Source organism: Ranitomeya variabilis, chromosome 1 (assembly GCF_051348905.1).
Source record: "Ranitomeya variabilis isolate aRanVar5 chromosome 1, aRanVar5.hap1, whole genome shotgun sequence".
NCBI classification, from domain to species: Eukaryota; Metazoa; Chordata; class Amphibia; order Anura; family Dendrobatidae; genus Ranitomeya; species Ranitomeya variabilis.
The window spans coordinates 32,479,964-32,494,691 of NC_135232.1; the positions used below are offsets into that span (position 1 = coordinate 32,479,964).

The window sequence follows — 14,728 nt, forward strand, 5'->3', positions numbered from 1 at the left end:
GTGTCAATTTCAAGACTTTTGGCAGCGACTGTATATGAGAGACATCAGAGCAGCTATTCTCCTACAACTAGCTCAGAGACAACTGAATGTTAGAGACAGAGGGGAAAACTGTAGAAAACTATAGGATACAGGTGATGTAAAGCCCAGGGATAAGTGTTTTTCTTCATGTCCTCGCAGGACAGTGAGGGTGATCAATGAGTGGAACAGGCTGCCACGAGAGGAGGTGAGTTCTCCTTCAATGGAAGTCTTCAAACAGAGGCTGGACAGACATCTGTCTGAGATGGTTTAGTGAATGCTACATTGAGCAGGGCTTGGACACGATGACCCTGGAGGTCCAACTACAAATCTAACTTTCTATGATTCTAGGACAGTTTATTCTGGACAGTCATCTGATATGACAGGTACACTTTACTGACGGGTGTGAAAGAAAAATTTTACAAATGCATTCATCACATCTTTTGCTGTTTATTTAGCAGAGTATCTCATGATAAGTGCGGGATTACTGACACTTACTTCTATAGAAGATAAATCCACCAATGCCGAGAACAGCGACGACCACCAGAGCTACGACCAAAGCGATGACCCAGACACTGGACTTCTCTGGTTCTAGTTGGAAAACAGAAATGTAAATCTGATCTGTGGATTACACAGAGAGCGTCATGTATCAGCCTCACATTAGTCTCCTCTGCTGTACTGATGACACGTGTAGTGTTACAGACATGTGCACCCTCTACATTTCCATATCTTAATGCAGCGCCCCCTTAGGACATGATCAGAGGTTGCAGATTTGTAGAAGATTTTCACTGCTGATTCTGCACCAAAATCTGCAACAACGTCCCAGCGCGAAACTAGACTTAGTGTCACAAAACCTCAGTCACATGTAGTGGAATTTTCCACTGCAGATTTTCACATCCACAACATGCCGGATATGTCACCGGTCTGTCGGTGATTTCTGCCACATAGTTAACCCTTTTGAAAATGAAATCTGCAAAAGAAAATCCACATGTTCTCCTGGTCGCCTATAAAGCTCCTGATTTCATGTCTGGTGACCACATGTATATATATATCTGCCACATGCAGTGACACTGCCAAGACTGACTGTACAATATACTGCCCCTCCATACTACACTGACTTGGTCCTTATCATTTAGCAGAAACAGAAAAAACTTGAATTTCAAGAAAGACAAGAGGGAAGTGCAGGAAAAAGAAGCCTTGTAAGTCCTGTGCTGTCCCTGTACTGAGAGGACGGGTGTCACATATTCACCTGGCCGCGGTTCTGCACCGCCTGTCACTGATGTTGGTGCCATCCTAATACTTCACTGTCCTCTGAGCTCCTCCTGTATTGTCACCAGGGATTATAGTTTAATTTCATGTATAATGGTCAGTGCCACCAACCCGACGGCTCAGCCTCAGTGCCCTGTGTCATTCTTTCCCTTACACTCACTCCCTGACCCATTATGAGTGTTATTACAGCTCCTGGTGCAATACACTCCTGATAATTATTTTTGTATAAATCAAGTTTATTGAAGCAAATGAACAATACAGAAATGGAACAACGCTGAAACACAGTTGGTTAAAATATTAGGATACAACCTAAAATTCAATTGTGAAGATGAAGTCCCAGCGGTTTCCGAGTGCTATTGGCCAATGCCAATGTTATCACATTCGATACAATAACAAAAGTTATTATTATTATAACACGTAAATAATAGCAATGAAAACTAATCATTACTCACTAATTGAGTCATTTATTTTAAAAGAGAACGACACTAAGTAGAAAAGGCAATTAGGAAAGGAGAGAGTTATAGGAAAGAAGAAAGGAGGGGAATGCGGGTAAAGATAGAAGGGTGCGATAAGTATAGGGAATGCGGTCCCTCCCCCAGGTGGGTCCCAGTCCCCGTGAAGCAATGGAGAAGCCAATGTTAATGCAGACATTGATTTCAAGCCATGATGGCAGGTTGGGGTTAAGGGGCAGCATCCACATTGTGGACGCATCCGGGGCAGTTTCGAATGTAAGTTAGAATCCGGATAGCCACGTGTCCAGCTCTGGGGTCTCCCTGAATACAATCCATGGAGCCCAAACGTTATAAAATCTTTCAGGATCACCAGTGGACTGGTTTATCAATTGTTCCATTCTGTAAATATCATTCAGTTCCGCAACAAAATCGGAGCCTGAGGGGTAACGATCCTGCTTCCAATATCGGGGGATCAAGTTCCTGATTGCTGTGAGAAAATGTCTGAGAAGACTCCTCTTAAACCCAGAGATCGATAGGTCACACAGAGACAAAAGGGCTAGTTCTACCGTGGGCTGTATTTTGCGAATAGATAATTTATTATAAAGATCAAAGACTAACGTCCACAGTTTTTTTATAGGCGGGCATTTCCACCAGATATGAACATATGTCCCCTTTTCTGTTGCACATCTCCAACAGATATCTGGGATCACCGGGAACATAGCATGAACCTGGCAAGGGCATCTCTGATAATTATTTTTATACTTGACCTCTTGGATTGTTCTATGGATTTGTCCTCAGACTGATTAACTTTAAAGGGAACTACAAAAAAAGAAGGCTGCGTGGCGCTCCTAATCAGGGGGCATGAATAGGATTCCATCCCATAATAAATAAAAAAAAATTGAATTTGGCTCTCCAAAAATGATGCAAAGATAACCAAGTGATACAATGACCAGATATCGTGTTATTCCTCAGATACAAGTGATATAATGGCCAGATATCGTGTTATTCCTCAGATACAAGTGATATAATGGCCAGATATCGTGTTATTCCTCAGATACAAGTGATATAATGGCCAGATATCGTGTTATTCCTCAGATACAAGTGATATAATGGCCAGATATCGTGTTATTCCTCAGATACAAGTGATATAATGGCCAGATATCGTGTTATTCCTCAGATACAAGTGATATAATGGCCAGATATCGTGTTATTCCTCAGATACAAGTGATATAATGACCAGATATCGTGTTATTCCTCAGATACAAGTGATATAATGGCCAGAGATCGTGTTATTCCTCAGATACAAGTGATATAATGGCCAGAGATCGTGTTATTCCTCAGGTACAAGTGATATAATGGCCAGATATCATATTATTCCTCAGATACAAGTGATATAATGACCAGATATCGTGTTATTCCTCAGATACAAGTGATATAATGGCCAGAGATCGTGTTATTCCTCAGATACAAGTGATATAATGGCCAGATATCGTGTTATTTCTCAGATACAAGTGATATAATGACCAGATATCGTGTTATTCCTCAGATACAAGTGATATAATGACCAGATATCGTGTTATTCCTCAGATACAAGTGATATAATGGCCAGATATCGTGTTATTTCTCAGATACAAGTGATATAATGACCAGATATCGTGTTATTCCTCAGATACAAGTGATATAATGACCAGATATCGTGTTATTCCTCAGCTACAAGTGATATAATGGCCAGATATCGTGTTATTCCTCAGCTACAAGTGATATAATGGCCAGATATCGTGTTATTCCTCAGCTACAAGTGATATAATGGCTAGATATCGTGTTATTCCTCAGATACAAGTGATATAATGGCCAGATATCGTGTTATTCCTCAGATACAAGTGATATAATGGCCAGATATCGTGTTATTCCTCAGATACAAGTGATATAATCACCAGATATCGTGTTATTCCTCAGATACAAGTGATATAATGGCCAGATATCGTGTTATTCCTCAGCTACAAGTGATATAATGACCAGATATCGTGTTATTCCTCAGATACAAGTGATATAATGGCCAGATATCGTGTTATTCCTCAGATACAAGTGATATAATGGCCAGATATCGTGATATTCCTCAGATACAAGTGATATAATGACCAGATATCGTGTTATTCCTCAGATACAAGTGATATAATGGCCAGATATCGTGTTATTCCTCAGATACAAGTGATATAATGGCCAGATATTGTGTTATTCCTCAGATACAAGTGATATAATGGCCAGGTATCGTGTTATTCCTCAGGTACAAGTGATATAATGGCCAGATATCGTGCTATTCCTCAGGTACAAGTGATATAATGGCCAGATATCGTGTTATTCCTCAGGTACAAGTGATACAATGACCAGATATCGTGTTATTCCTCAGATACAAGTGATACAATGGCCGGATATCGTGTTATTCCTCAGATACAAGTGATATAATGGCCAGATATCGTGTTATTCATTAGATACAAGTGATATAATAGCCAGATATTGTGTTATTCCTCAGATACAAGTGATATAATGGCCAGATATCGTGTTATTCCTCAGATACAAGTGATATAATGGCCAGATATCATGTTATTCCTCAGATACAAGTGATATAATGGCCAGATATCGTGTTATTCCTCAGATACAAGTGATATAATGGCCGGATATCGTGTTATTCCTCAGATACAAGTGATATAATGGCCGGATATCGTGTTATTCCTCAGATACAAGTGATATAATGGCCAGATATCGTGTTATTCCTCAGATACAAGTGATAAAATGGCCAGATATCGTGTTATTCCTCAGATACAAGTGATATAATGACCAGATATCGTGTTATTCCTCAGATACAAGTGATATAATGGCCAGATATCGTGTTATTCCTCAGATACAAGAGATATAATGGCCAGATATCGTGTTATTCCTCAGATACAAGTGATATAATGGCCAGATATCGTGTTTTTCCTCAGATACAAGTGATATAATGGCCAGATATTGTGTTATTCCTCAGATACAAGTGATATAATGGCCAGGTATCGTGTTATTCCTCAGGTACAAGTGATATAATGGCCAGATATCGTGCTATTCCTCAGGTACAAGTGATATAATGGCCAGATATCGTGTTATTCCTCAGGTACAAGTGATACAATGACCAGATATCGTGTTATTCCTCAGATACAAGTGATATAATGGCCAGATATTGTGTTATTCCTCAGATACAAGTGATATAATGGCCAGGTATCGTGTTATTCCTCAGGTACAAGTGATATAATGGCCAGATATCGTGTTATTCCTCAGATACAAGTGATAAAATGGCCAGATATCGTGTTATTCCTCAGATACAAGTGATATAATGACCAGATATCGTGTTATTCCTCAGATACAAGTGATATAATGGCCAGATATCGTGTTATTCCTCAGATACAAGAGATATAATGGCCAGATATCGTGTTATTCCTCAGATACAAGTGATATAATGGCCAGATATCGTGTTTTTCCTCAGATACAAGTGATATAATGGCCAGATATTGTGTTATTCCTCAGATACAAGTGATATAATGGCCAGGTATCGTGTTATTCCTCAGGTACAAGTGATATAATGGCCAGATATCGTGCTATTCCTCAGGTACAAGTGATATAATGGCCAGATATCGTGTTATTCCTCAGGTACAAGTGATACAATGACCAGATATCGTGTTATTCCTCAGATACAAGTGATACAATGGCCGGATATCGTGTTATTCCTCAGATACAAGTGATATAATGGCCAGATATCGTGTTATTCATTAGATACAAGTGATATAATGGCCAGATATCGTGTTATTCCTCAGATACAAGTGATATAATGGCCAGATATCGTGTTATTCCTCAGATACAAGTGATATAATAGCCAGATATTGTGTTATTCCTCAGATACAAGTGATATAATGGCCAGATATCGTGTTATTCCTCAGATACAAGTGATATAATGGCCAGATATCTTGTTATTCCTCAGATACAAGTGATATAATGGCCAGATATCGTGTTATTCCTCAGATACAAGTGATATAATGGCCGGATATCGTGTTATTCCTCAGATACAAGTGATATAATGGCCGGATATCGTGTTATTCCTCAGATACAAGTGATATAATGGCCAGATATCGTGTTATTCCTCAGATACAAGTGATAAAATGGCCAGATATCGTGTTATTCCTCAGATACAAGTGATATAATGACCAGATATCGTGTTATTCCTCAGATACAAGTGATATAATGGCCAGATATCGTGTTATTCCTCAGATACAAGAGATATAATGGCCAGATATCGTGTTATTCCTCAGATACAAGTGATATAATGGCCAGATATCGTGTTTTTCCTCAGATACAAGTGATATAATGGCCAGATATCGTGTTATTCCTCAGATACAAGTGATATAATGGCCAGATATCGTGTTATTCCTCAGATACAAGTGATATAATGGCCAGATATCGTGTTATTCATTAGATACAAGTGATATGATGGCCAGATATCGTGTTATTCCTCAGGTACAAGTGATATGATGGCCAGATATCGTGTTCTTCCTCAGATACAAGTGATATAATGGCCAGATATCGTGTTATTCCTCAGGTACAAGTGATATAATGGCCAGATATCGTGTTATTCCTCAGGTACAAGTGATATAATGGCCAGATATCCTGTTATTCCTCAGGTACAAGTGATATAATGGCCATAGATCGTGTTATTCCTCAGGTACAAGTGATATAATGGCCAGATATCGTGTTATTCCTCAGCTACAAGTGATATAATGGCCAGATATCGTGTTATTCCTCAGATACAAGTGATATAATGGCCACATATCGTGTTATTCCTCAGATACAAGTGATATAATGGCCAGATATCGTGTTCTTCCTCAGATACAAGTGATATAATGGCCAGATATCGTGTTATTCCTCAGATACAAGTGATATAATGGCCAGATATCGTGTTATTCCTCAGATACAAGTGATATAATGGACAGATATCGTGTTATTCCTCAGATACAAGTGATATAATGGACAGATATCGTGTTATTCCTCAGATACAAGTGATATAATGGCCAGATATCGTGTTATTCCTCAGATACAAGTGATATAATAGCCAGATATCGTGTTATTCCTCAGATACAAGTGATATAATGACCAGATATCGTGTTATTCCTCAGATACAAGTGATATAATGGCCAGATATCGTGTTTTTCCTCCTGTACACACAGCACAGATTATTCTGCAGTTACTATTATACGGAACGGTTCAGTTGTTTCATATTAATAATATGCCTGTGACTATACAATTACATGTCACAATAGTGATCTCCAGTCATGACATTTTCCAGTATTACCCCATCATCCGCCCAGTATGGACACTACTCACCCCACACAATGTACAGCGGCTCCTCCAGACTGTGGTGATCCACATAACAGGAGTATCTGTCGCCATCTTTGGGGGTCACTTCTGCGCTGACCCTGATCTGGTAGGTGCCGTCAGGATTGGGGAGGACGTGTGTGGTCTCATATGAGTGAACCTCGTCCTTGTTCTTCATCCACTTCACATCCACAGCTCGGGGGTGAAATCCGTACACCTGGCAGTGAAGCTTCACGGTGTCACCTTTCTCCTGACCGGACACCTTCACCTGGGGCCGAACTGAGAGGGAAGAAGAAGGTATAAATGGGGTCTGTGCAGCACGGATCTGATCTGTCTCCTGTCTGGGGGTCTCTACTCTGATGCATTTCTGATAGTGACCATGTCACCACACTGCAGCACTGACCGCTTATAACCACACGGCTCACAGTCCACTGTACAGTTATGATTGGTATACATTCACCACACATACCAGGTCTATGATTGGCCGAAACGTCAATGTAAGCTGTTTATCACGGACTGTCCTTGACTGATAATAAATCCACAATTCTTGCACAGAATCCTACTGAGTGCGGAGCTTTACTGCTACTCGTATTACGATTAGAGCCGCACCTGAGCAGCCGCTACCAGATCACACGTACATAGCACACGCCTGAAAATGATGAAAATGACGCACTTACGGGAGATGGACACCCAGACTACATCTTTGTGTCCCCCTCCAGTAGGCGTACACTCCTGAAAATGTTGCACGGCAGAGCGCACGTTTGCTATGTGGACACCATTACAGGATATGGCCCGTCAGTGAATACGCCAACACAAGCCCCAACGGGGCCAACGCACGGCTGCCAGAACAATGCAAGAGCACCCGAAATCTGCCTGTGATCTCCGTAATGTCTCCTTACATGTATGACAATCGTCATTAACGGACCAGCTATTTATAGTTATGGACTCCACAAAAGTGGGGTGAAATGGGAATTTCTAGAAAACCACCACAAATTGAAATACCCAAACACAAAAATACGTAATATAAAAAGTAATTAAATCTTTATTATGCAAAGTATAAAAACAGTAGGCTAAAAAACAGATTCAAAAGGGGAAATTCCAACAAAGACAAGAGTGGTAATCACCCTATTTATAAATAAATACACTAATGTATAAATTAATCCTAATACATATATATTTATATACTTTGAATGATTTAATTTCTATATAACACTTGTAAAACATCCAGATGTATTTTCTGATGAAATTATTATTTTCAATTTAATTTTTTTTTTAAATTTATATTATTTTCAATATTTAACCCATTGGCACTTTTAGAGGCACTTGCACTTTTGATTTTTCTCGCTTGTGTGGTTTATATGTCACATTCACGTGTGTTCTGTTTGTCTAATAATTGCCTGCACAAATTAAGGTGGCCATTTTACCAGATAAGCAATGTGTGGATAGTGAATGTGCTTTAGCTCAGCAGCGATATGTCCATCCTGAGCTTCCTGTTTCATCTTATATGCTGAACGCTTGCGGTGTGTTGTCCTGTCTGGTGTCCATGGCGACGGGTCTATCCAGCGATGTTCCGGACACTCCCCTTTCACTCTAGGATGTCTGGGGGCGGAGTTACACAGGATGGCGTGTGACGCTGCTTCCTGGACACCGCACACGTCACGCTACCGGGGAGCGGCGCTAAGCACTTACCCACGTAGGGTGTACACTCCCACCGACATATTCTATTGGCACACTCCCTTTCTTGTGGAGCTGGGGAACCAATCACGCATCGGGGGCGTGTCCTATATTCTTTACACTCAATACTGGGTAAGGGGGGCATGTAAAAGAGGGAGTTATTACAAACTAGATGGGGGCCGGATGTTATCGCATCGGGAGGGCGGTAATGTCACGGTGGGGCAGGCATGCGGCGCTGTTGTTGCCTAATGGAATCCTGTGATAATCTAATGACTTTTGCATCAGGGGACTCATGTGCTTGACGCCTGCGCTTATATGCATTGTTTTTGGCCCAGTGATGCTGTTGCTCTTCAAGAGTCTCATTTGCCCTTTGTTGTCTTCAACGTTGCGCCTTTGCTGTTTACTTTCATTGTCATTGGCGTACTTTTTAGGAGGAGCCATGTTGACGTTGATATTTGCTTTTTAACCCCTTAACGACCGCCGATACGCCTTTTAACGGCGGCCGCTAAGGGTACTTAATCCACAGCGCCGTTAATTAACGGCGCTGTGGAAAAAGTGAATAGCGCCCCCCAGAGTCGGATTTTCTCTGGGGTCTCGGTTGCCGAGGGTAGCCGAGACCCCAGAGAACATGATTCGGGGGGTTTTTACCGACCCCCGAGTTGCGATCGCCGGTAATTAACCGTTTACCGGCGGTCGCAACAAAAAAAAAAAAAACGCGATTTGCCGTTTAATTTCTCTGTCCTCCGATGTGATCGCACATCGGAGGACAGAGAAATGTGGTCCCCGATGGCCCCCAATAGCCCCCCAATACTTACCTACCTCCCCCGGTGCTCCTCGTGTCTCCCCATGGGCGCCGCCATCTTTTTTCCGGGAAAGAATGGCGGGCGCACGCGCAGTGCGCCCGCCGCCCGGCACCCGGATGTTCTTTGGGGTCTCGGCTGCCGGGGGTAGCCGAGACCCCAAAGAACATGATCGGGGTCGGTTTGCACCGACCCCTGCTTTGCGATCGCCGGTAATTAACAGTTTACCGGCGACCGCAAAAAAAAAAAAAAAAAAAGCGATCAGTTATTTCTCTGTCCTCTGATGTGATCGCACATCAGAGGACAGAGAAATAGGGGGATTCGAGGACCCTATCATACTCACCCGGGGTCCCTGGATCCTCTTCTGTCTTCTCCTGCCAGCCGGCTTTTTCATCATGGCGGGCGCATGCGCAGTGCGCCCGCCATCTGCTGCCATCTGCCGGCCGGCAGGAGAAGACAAGTTGGGGCTAAAATTAGGGTTAGGGTTAGGGTTAGAGTTAGGGTTAGAGTTAGGGTTAGGGTTAGAGTTAGGGTTAGGGTTAGAGTTAGGGTTAGAGTTAGGGTTGGGGCTAAATTTAGGGTTAGGGTTAGGGTTAGAGTTAGGGTTAGGGTTAGGGTTAGAGTTAGGGTTAGGGTTAGGGTTGGGGCTAAATTTAGGGTTAGGGTTAGGCTACTTTCACACTAGCGTTTTTTGGCTTCCGTCGCAATGCTTCGTTGGAGAAAAAACGCATCCTGCAAAAGTGCTTGCAGGATGCGTTTTTTCTCCATTGGCTTGCATTAGCGACGCATTGCGACGGATTGCCACATGTCGCATCCATCGTGCGATGGATGCGTCGTGCTTCGGCGGACCGTCGACACAAAAAAAACTACATGTAACTTTTTTTGTGCGACGTGTCCGCCATTTCCGACCGCGCATGCGTGGCCGGAACTCCGCCCCCGCCTCCCCGCACCTCACAATGGGGCAGCGGATGCGTTGAAAAAACAGCATCCGCTGCACCCGTTGTGCGGCGCTTACAACGCTAGCCTCGGTACGTCGGCCCGACACACTGCGATGGGCCGAGTACGACGCTAGTGTGAAAGTAGCCTTAGGCTTCTTTCACACTTGCGTCGGTACAGGGCGGTCGCAATGCGTCGGCCCGATGTACCGACGCACGTTGTGAAAATTGTGCACAACGTGGGCAGCGGATGCAGTTTTTCAACGCATCCGCTGCCCAGTCTATGTCCTGGGGAGGAGGGGGCAGAGTTACGGCCACGCATCCGCGGAAATGGCGGACGCGACGTACAAAAAAAAGGTTACATTGAACTTTTTTGTGACGACGGGGGCTAAAGTTATGGTTAGGGTTGGGGCTAAAGTTAGGGTTAGAGTTGGGATTAGGGTTAGGGTTTGGATTAGGGTTGGGATTAGTGTTACGTTTGGGATTAGGGTTGGGATTAGGGTTAGGGTTGGGATTAGGGTTAGGGGTGTGTTGGATTTAGGGTTTTGATTAGGGTTATGGTTAGGGTTGAGATTAGGGCTGTTTTGGGGTTAGGGTTGTGATTATCGTTAGGGTTGTGATTAGGATTATGGATCGGGTTGAGATTAGGGTTAGGGCTGTGTTGGGGTTAGGGTTGGAGTTAGAATTGGGGGGTTTCCACTGTTTAGGTACATCAGGGGGTCTCCAAACACGACAGCCAATTTTGAGCTAAAAAAGTCAAATGGTACTCCCTCCCTTCTGAGCTCTGCCGTGCGCCCAAACAGTGGTTTACCCCCACATATGGGGCATCAGCGTACTCGGGATAAATTGGACAACAAGTTTTTGGGTCCAATTTCTCCTGTTACCCTTGTGAAAATAAAAACTTGGGGGCTAAAAATCTTTTTTGTTGGAAAAAAATATATTTTTTTATTTTCACTACTCTGCATTATAAATTTCTGTGAAGCACTTGAGCTTTCAAAGTTCTCACCACATATCTAGATAAGTTCCTTAGGGGGTCTAGTTTCCAAAATTTGGTCACTTGTGGGGGTTTCTACTGTTTAGGTACATTAGGGGTCTGCAAACGCAACATAACGCCCGCAGACAATTCTATCAAAGTCTGCATTCCAAAATGGCACTCCTTCCCTTCCGAGCTCTGCCGTGCGCCCAAACAGTGGTTTACCCCCACATATGGGGTACCAGCATACTCAGGACAAATTGGACAACAACTTTTGGGGTCCAATTTCTCTTGTTACCCTTGTGAAAATAAAAACTTGGGGGCTAAAAATCTTTATTGTTAAAAAATATATATTTTTTATTTTCACGACTCTGCATTATAAACTTCTGTGATGCACTTGGGCATTCAAAGTTCTCACTACACATCTAGATAAGTTCCATGGGGGGTCTAGTTTCCAAAATGGGGTCACTTTTGGGGGGTTTCTGCTGTTTAGGCACATCAGGGGCTCTCCAAACGCGACATGGCGTCCGATCTCAATTCCAGTCAATTTTGCATTGAAAAGTCAAATGGCGCTCCTTTGCTTCCGAGCTCAGCCATGCGCCCAAACAGTGGTTTACCCCCACATATGGGGTGTCGGCGTACTCAAGACAAATTGTACAACAGCTTCTGGGGTCCATTTTCTCCTGTTACCCTTGGTAAAATAAAAATTTGGAGGCAAAAAGATCATTTTTGTAGAAAAAATTCGATTTTTTTATTTTCACGGCTCTACGTTATAAACTTCTGTGAAGCACTTGGGGGTTTAAAGTGCTCACCACACATCTAGATAAGTTCCTTAAGGGGTCTAGTTTCCAAAATGGTGTCATATGTGGGGGGTTTCTACTGTTTAGGCACATCAGCGGCTCTCCAAACGTGACATGGCGTCCGATCTCAATTCCAGCCAATTCTACATTGAAAAAGTAAAACGACACTCCTTCTCTTCCAAGCTCTGCGGTGCGCCCAAACAGTGGTTTACCCCCATATATGGGGTATCAACGTACTCAGGAGAAATTGTACAACAACTTTTGTGGTCTAATTTCTCCTGTTACCCTTGTTAAAATAAAAATTTGGGGGCAAAAAGATTATTTTTGTAGAAAAAATGAGATTTTTTATTTTCACGGCTCTACGTTATAAACTTCTGTGAAGCACTTGGGGGTTCAAAGTGCTCACCACACATCTAGATAAGTTCCTTAAGGGGTCTAGTTTCCAAAATGGTATCACTTGTGGGGGGTTTCCACTGTTTAGGCACATCAGGGACTCTCCAAACGCGACATGGCATCCGATCTCAATTCCAGCCAATTCTGCATTGAAAAAGTCAAACGGTGCTCCTTCACTTCCAAGCTCTGCGGTGCGCCCAAACAGTGGTTTACCTCCACATATGGGGTATCGGCGTACTCAGGAAAAATTGCACAACAAAATTTGTGGTTAAATTTCTGTTTTTACACTTGTGAAAATTAAAAAAAATGGTTCTGAAGTAAAATGTTTGCAAAAAAAAGTAAAATGTTCATTTTTTTCTTCCACATTGTTTTAGTTCCTGTGAAGTACGTAAAGGGTTAATAAACTTCTTGAATGTGGTTTTGAGCAGCTTGAGGGGTGCAGTTTTTAGAATGGTGTCACACTTGTTTATTTTATCATATAGACCCCTCAAAATCACTTCAAAGGTGATGTGGTCCCTAAAAAAAACATGGTGTTGTAAAAATGAGAAATTGCTGGTCAACTTTTAACCCTTATAACTCCCTAACAAAAAAAAAAATTGTTTCCAAAATTGTGCTGATGTAAAGTAGACATGTGAGAAATGTTATTTATTAACTATTTTTTGTGACATATCTCTCTGATTTAAGGGCATAAAAATACAAAGTTTGAAAATTGCAAAATTTTAAAAATTTTCGCCATATTTCCATTTTTTTCATAAATAATCGCAAGTAATATCGAAGAAATGTTACCACTAACTTGAAGTACAACATGTCACGAAAAAACAATCTCAGAATCAGCGGGATCCGATAAAGCGTTCCAGAGTTATAACCTCATAAAGTGACACTGGTCAGAATTGTAAAAATTGGCTCGGTCATTAACCCCTTCCCGACATGTGACGGTATAGTACGTCACATGTCGGGACCCCCGCTTTGATGTGCGCTCCGGCGGTGAGCGCACATCAAAGTCGCGACATGTCAGCTGTTTTTTACAGCTGACATGTGCGCGCAATAGCGGCGGGTGAAATCGCGATCACCCGCCGCTATTAACTAGTTAAATGCCGCTGTCAAGCGCAGACAGCGGCATTTAACTACCGCATCCGGCCGTGCGGCCGGATATGAGCGCATCGCCGACCCCCGTCACATGATCGGGGGTCGGCGATGAGTCAGGAAGGTAACCATAGAGGTCCTTGAGACCTCTATGGTTACTGATTGCCGGTGGCTGTGAGCGCCACCCTGTGGTCGGCGCTCACAGCACACCTGCAAATCTGCTGTGTAGCAGCGATCTTATGATCACTGCTGCATAGCAGAGCCGATCGGGCTGTGCCTGCTTCTAGCCTCCCATGGAGGCTATAGAAGCATGGCAAAAGTAAAAAAAAAAAGTTTTTAAAAATGTGAAAAAAATAAAAAAAATATAAAAGTTTAAATCACCCCCCTTTCGCCCCAATCAAAATAAATCAATAAAAAAAAAACCCAACCTACACATATTTGGTATCGCCGCGTTCAGAATCGCCCGATCTATCAATAAAAAAAAAGCATTAACCTGATCGCTAAATGGCGTAATGAGAAAAAAATTCGAAACGCCAGATTTACGTTTTTTTGGTCGCCACGACATTGCATTAAAATGCAATAACGGGCGATCAAAAGAACGTATCTACACCAAAATGCTATCATTAAAAACGCCAGCTCGGCACGCAAAAAATAAGCCCTCACCTGACCCCAGATCACGAAAAATGGAGACGCTACGAGTATCGGAAAATGGCGCAATTTTGTTTTGTTTTGTTTTTTGCAAAGTTTGGAATTTTTTTTCACCACTTAGGTGAAAAATAACCTAGTCATGTTAGGTGTCTATAAACTCGTAGTGACCTGGAGAATCATAATGGCAGGTCAGTTTTAGCATTTAGTGAACCTAGCAAAATAGGCAAGCAAAAAACAAGTGTGGGATTGCACTTTTTTTGCAATTTCACTGCACTTGGAATTTTTTTCCCGT

General features: G+C 42.4%; 1 protein-coding gene across 2 annotated transcripts in view; it reads right to left on the minus strand.

Annotated features, from left to right (window-relative positions):
* Positions 1 to 14,728, minus strand: part of LOC143804119 (class I histocompatibility antigen, F10 alpha chain-like) — a 158,900-nt gene that overhangs the window by 26,249 nt on the left and 117,923 nt on the right. For both annotated transcript variants that reach the window (XM_077281877.1, XM_077281887.1), the window contains exons 4-5: positions 7,140 to 7,409; positions 514 to 606 (exon numbers count right to left, since the gene is read on the minus strand). In XM_077281877.1, coding sequence (XP_077137992.1) covers positions 514 to 606; positions 7,140 to 7,409 — 363 coding nt within the window. The remainder of the gene's footprint in view (positions 1 to 513; positions 607 to 7,139; positions 7,410 to 14,728) is intronic.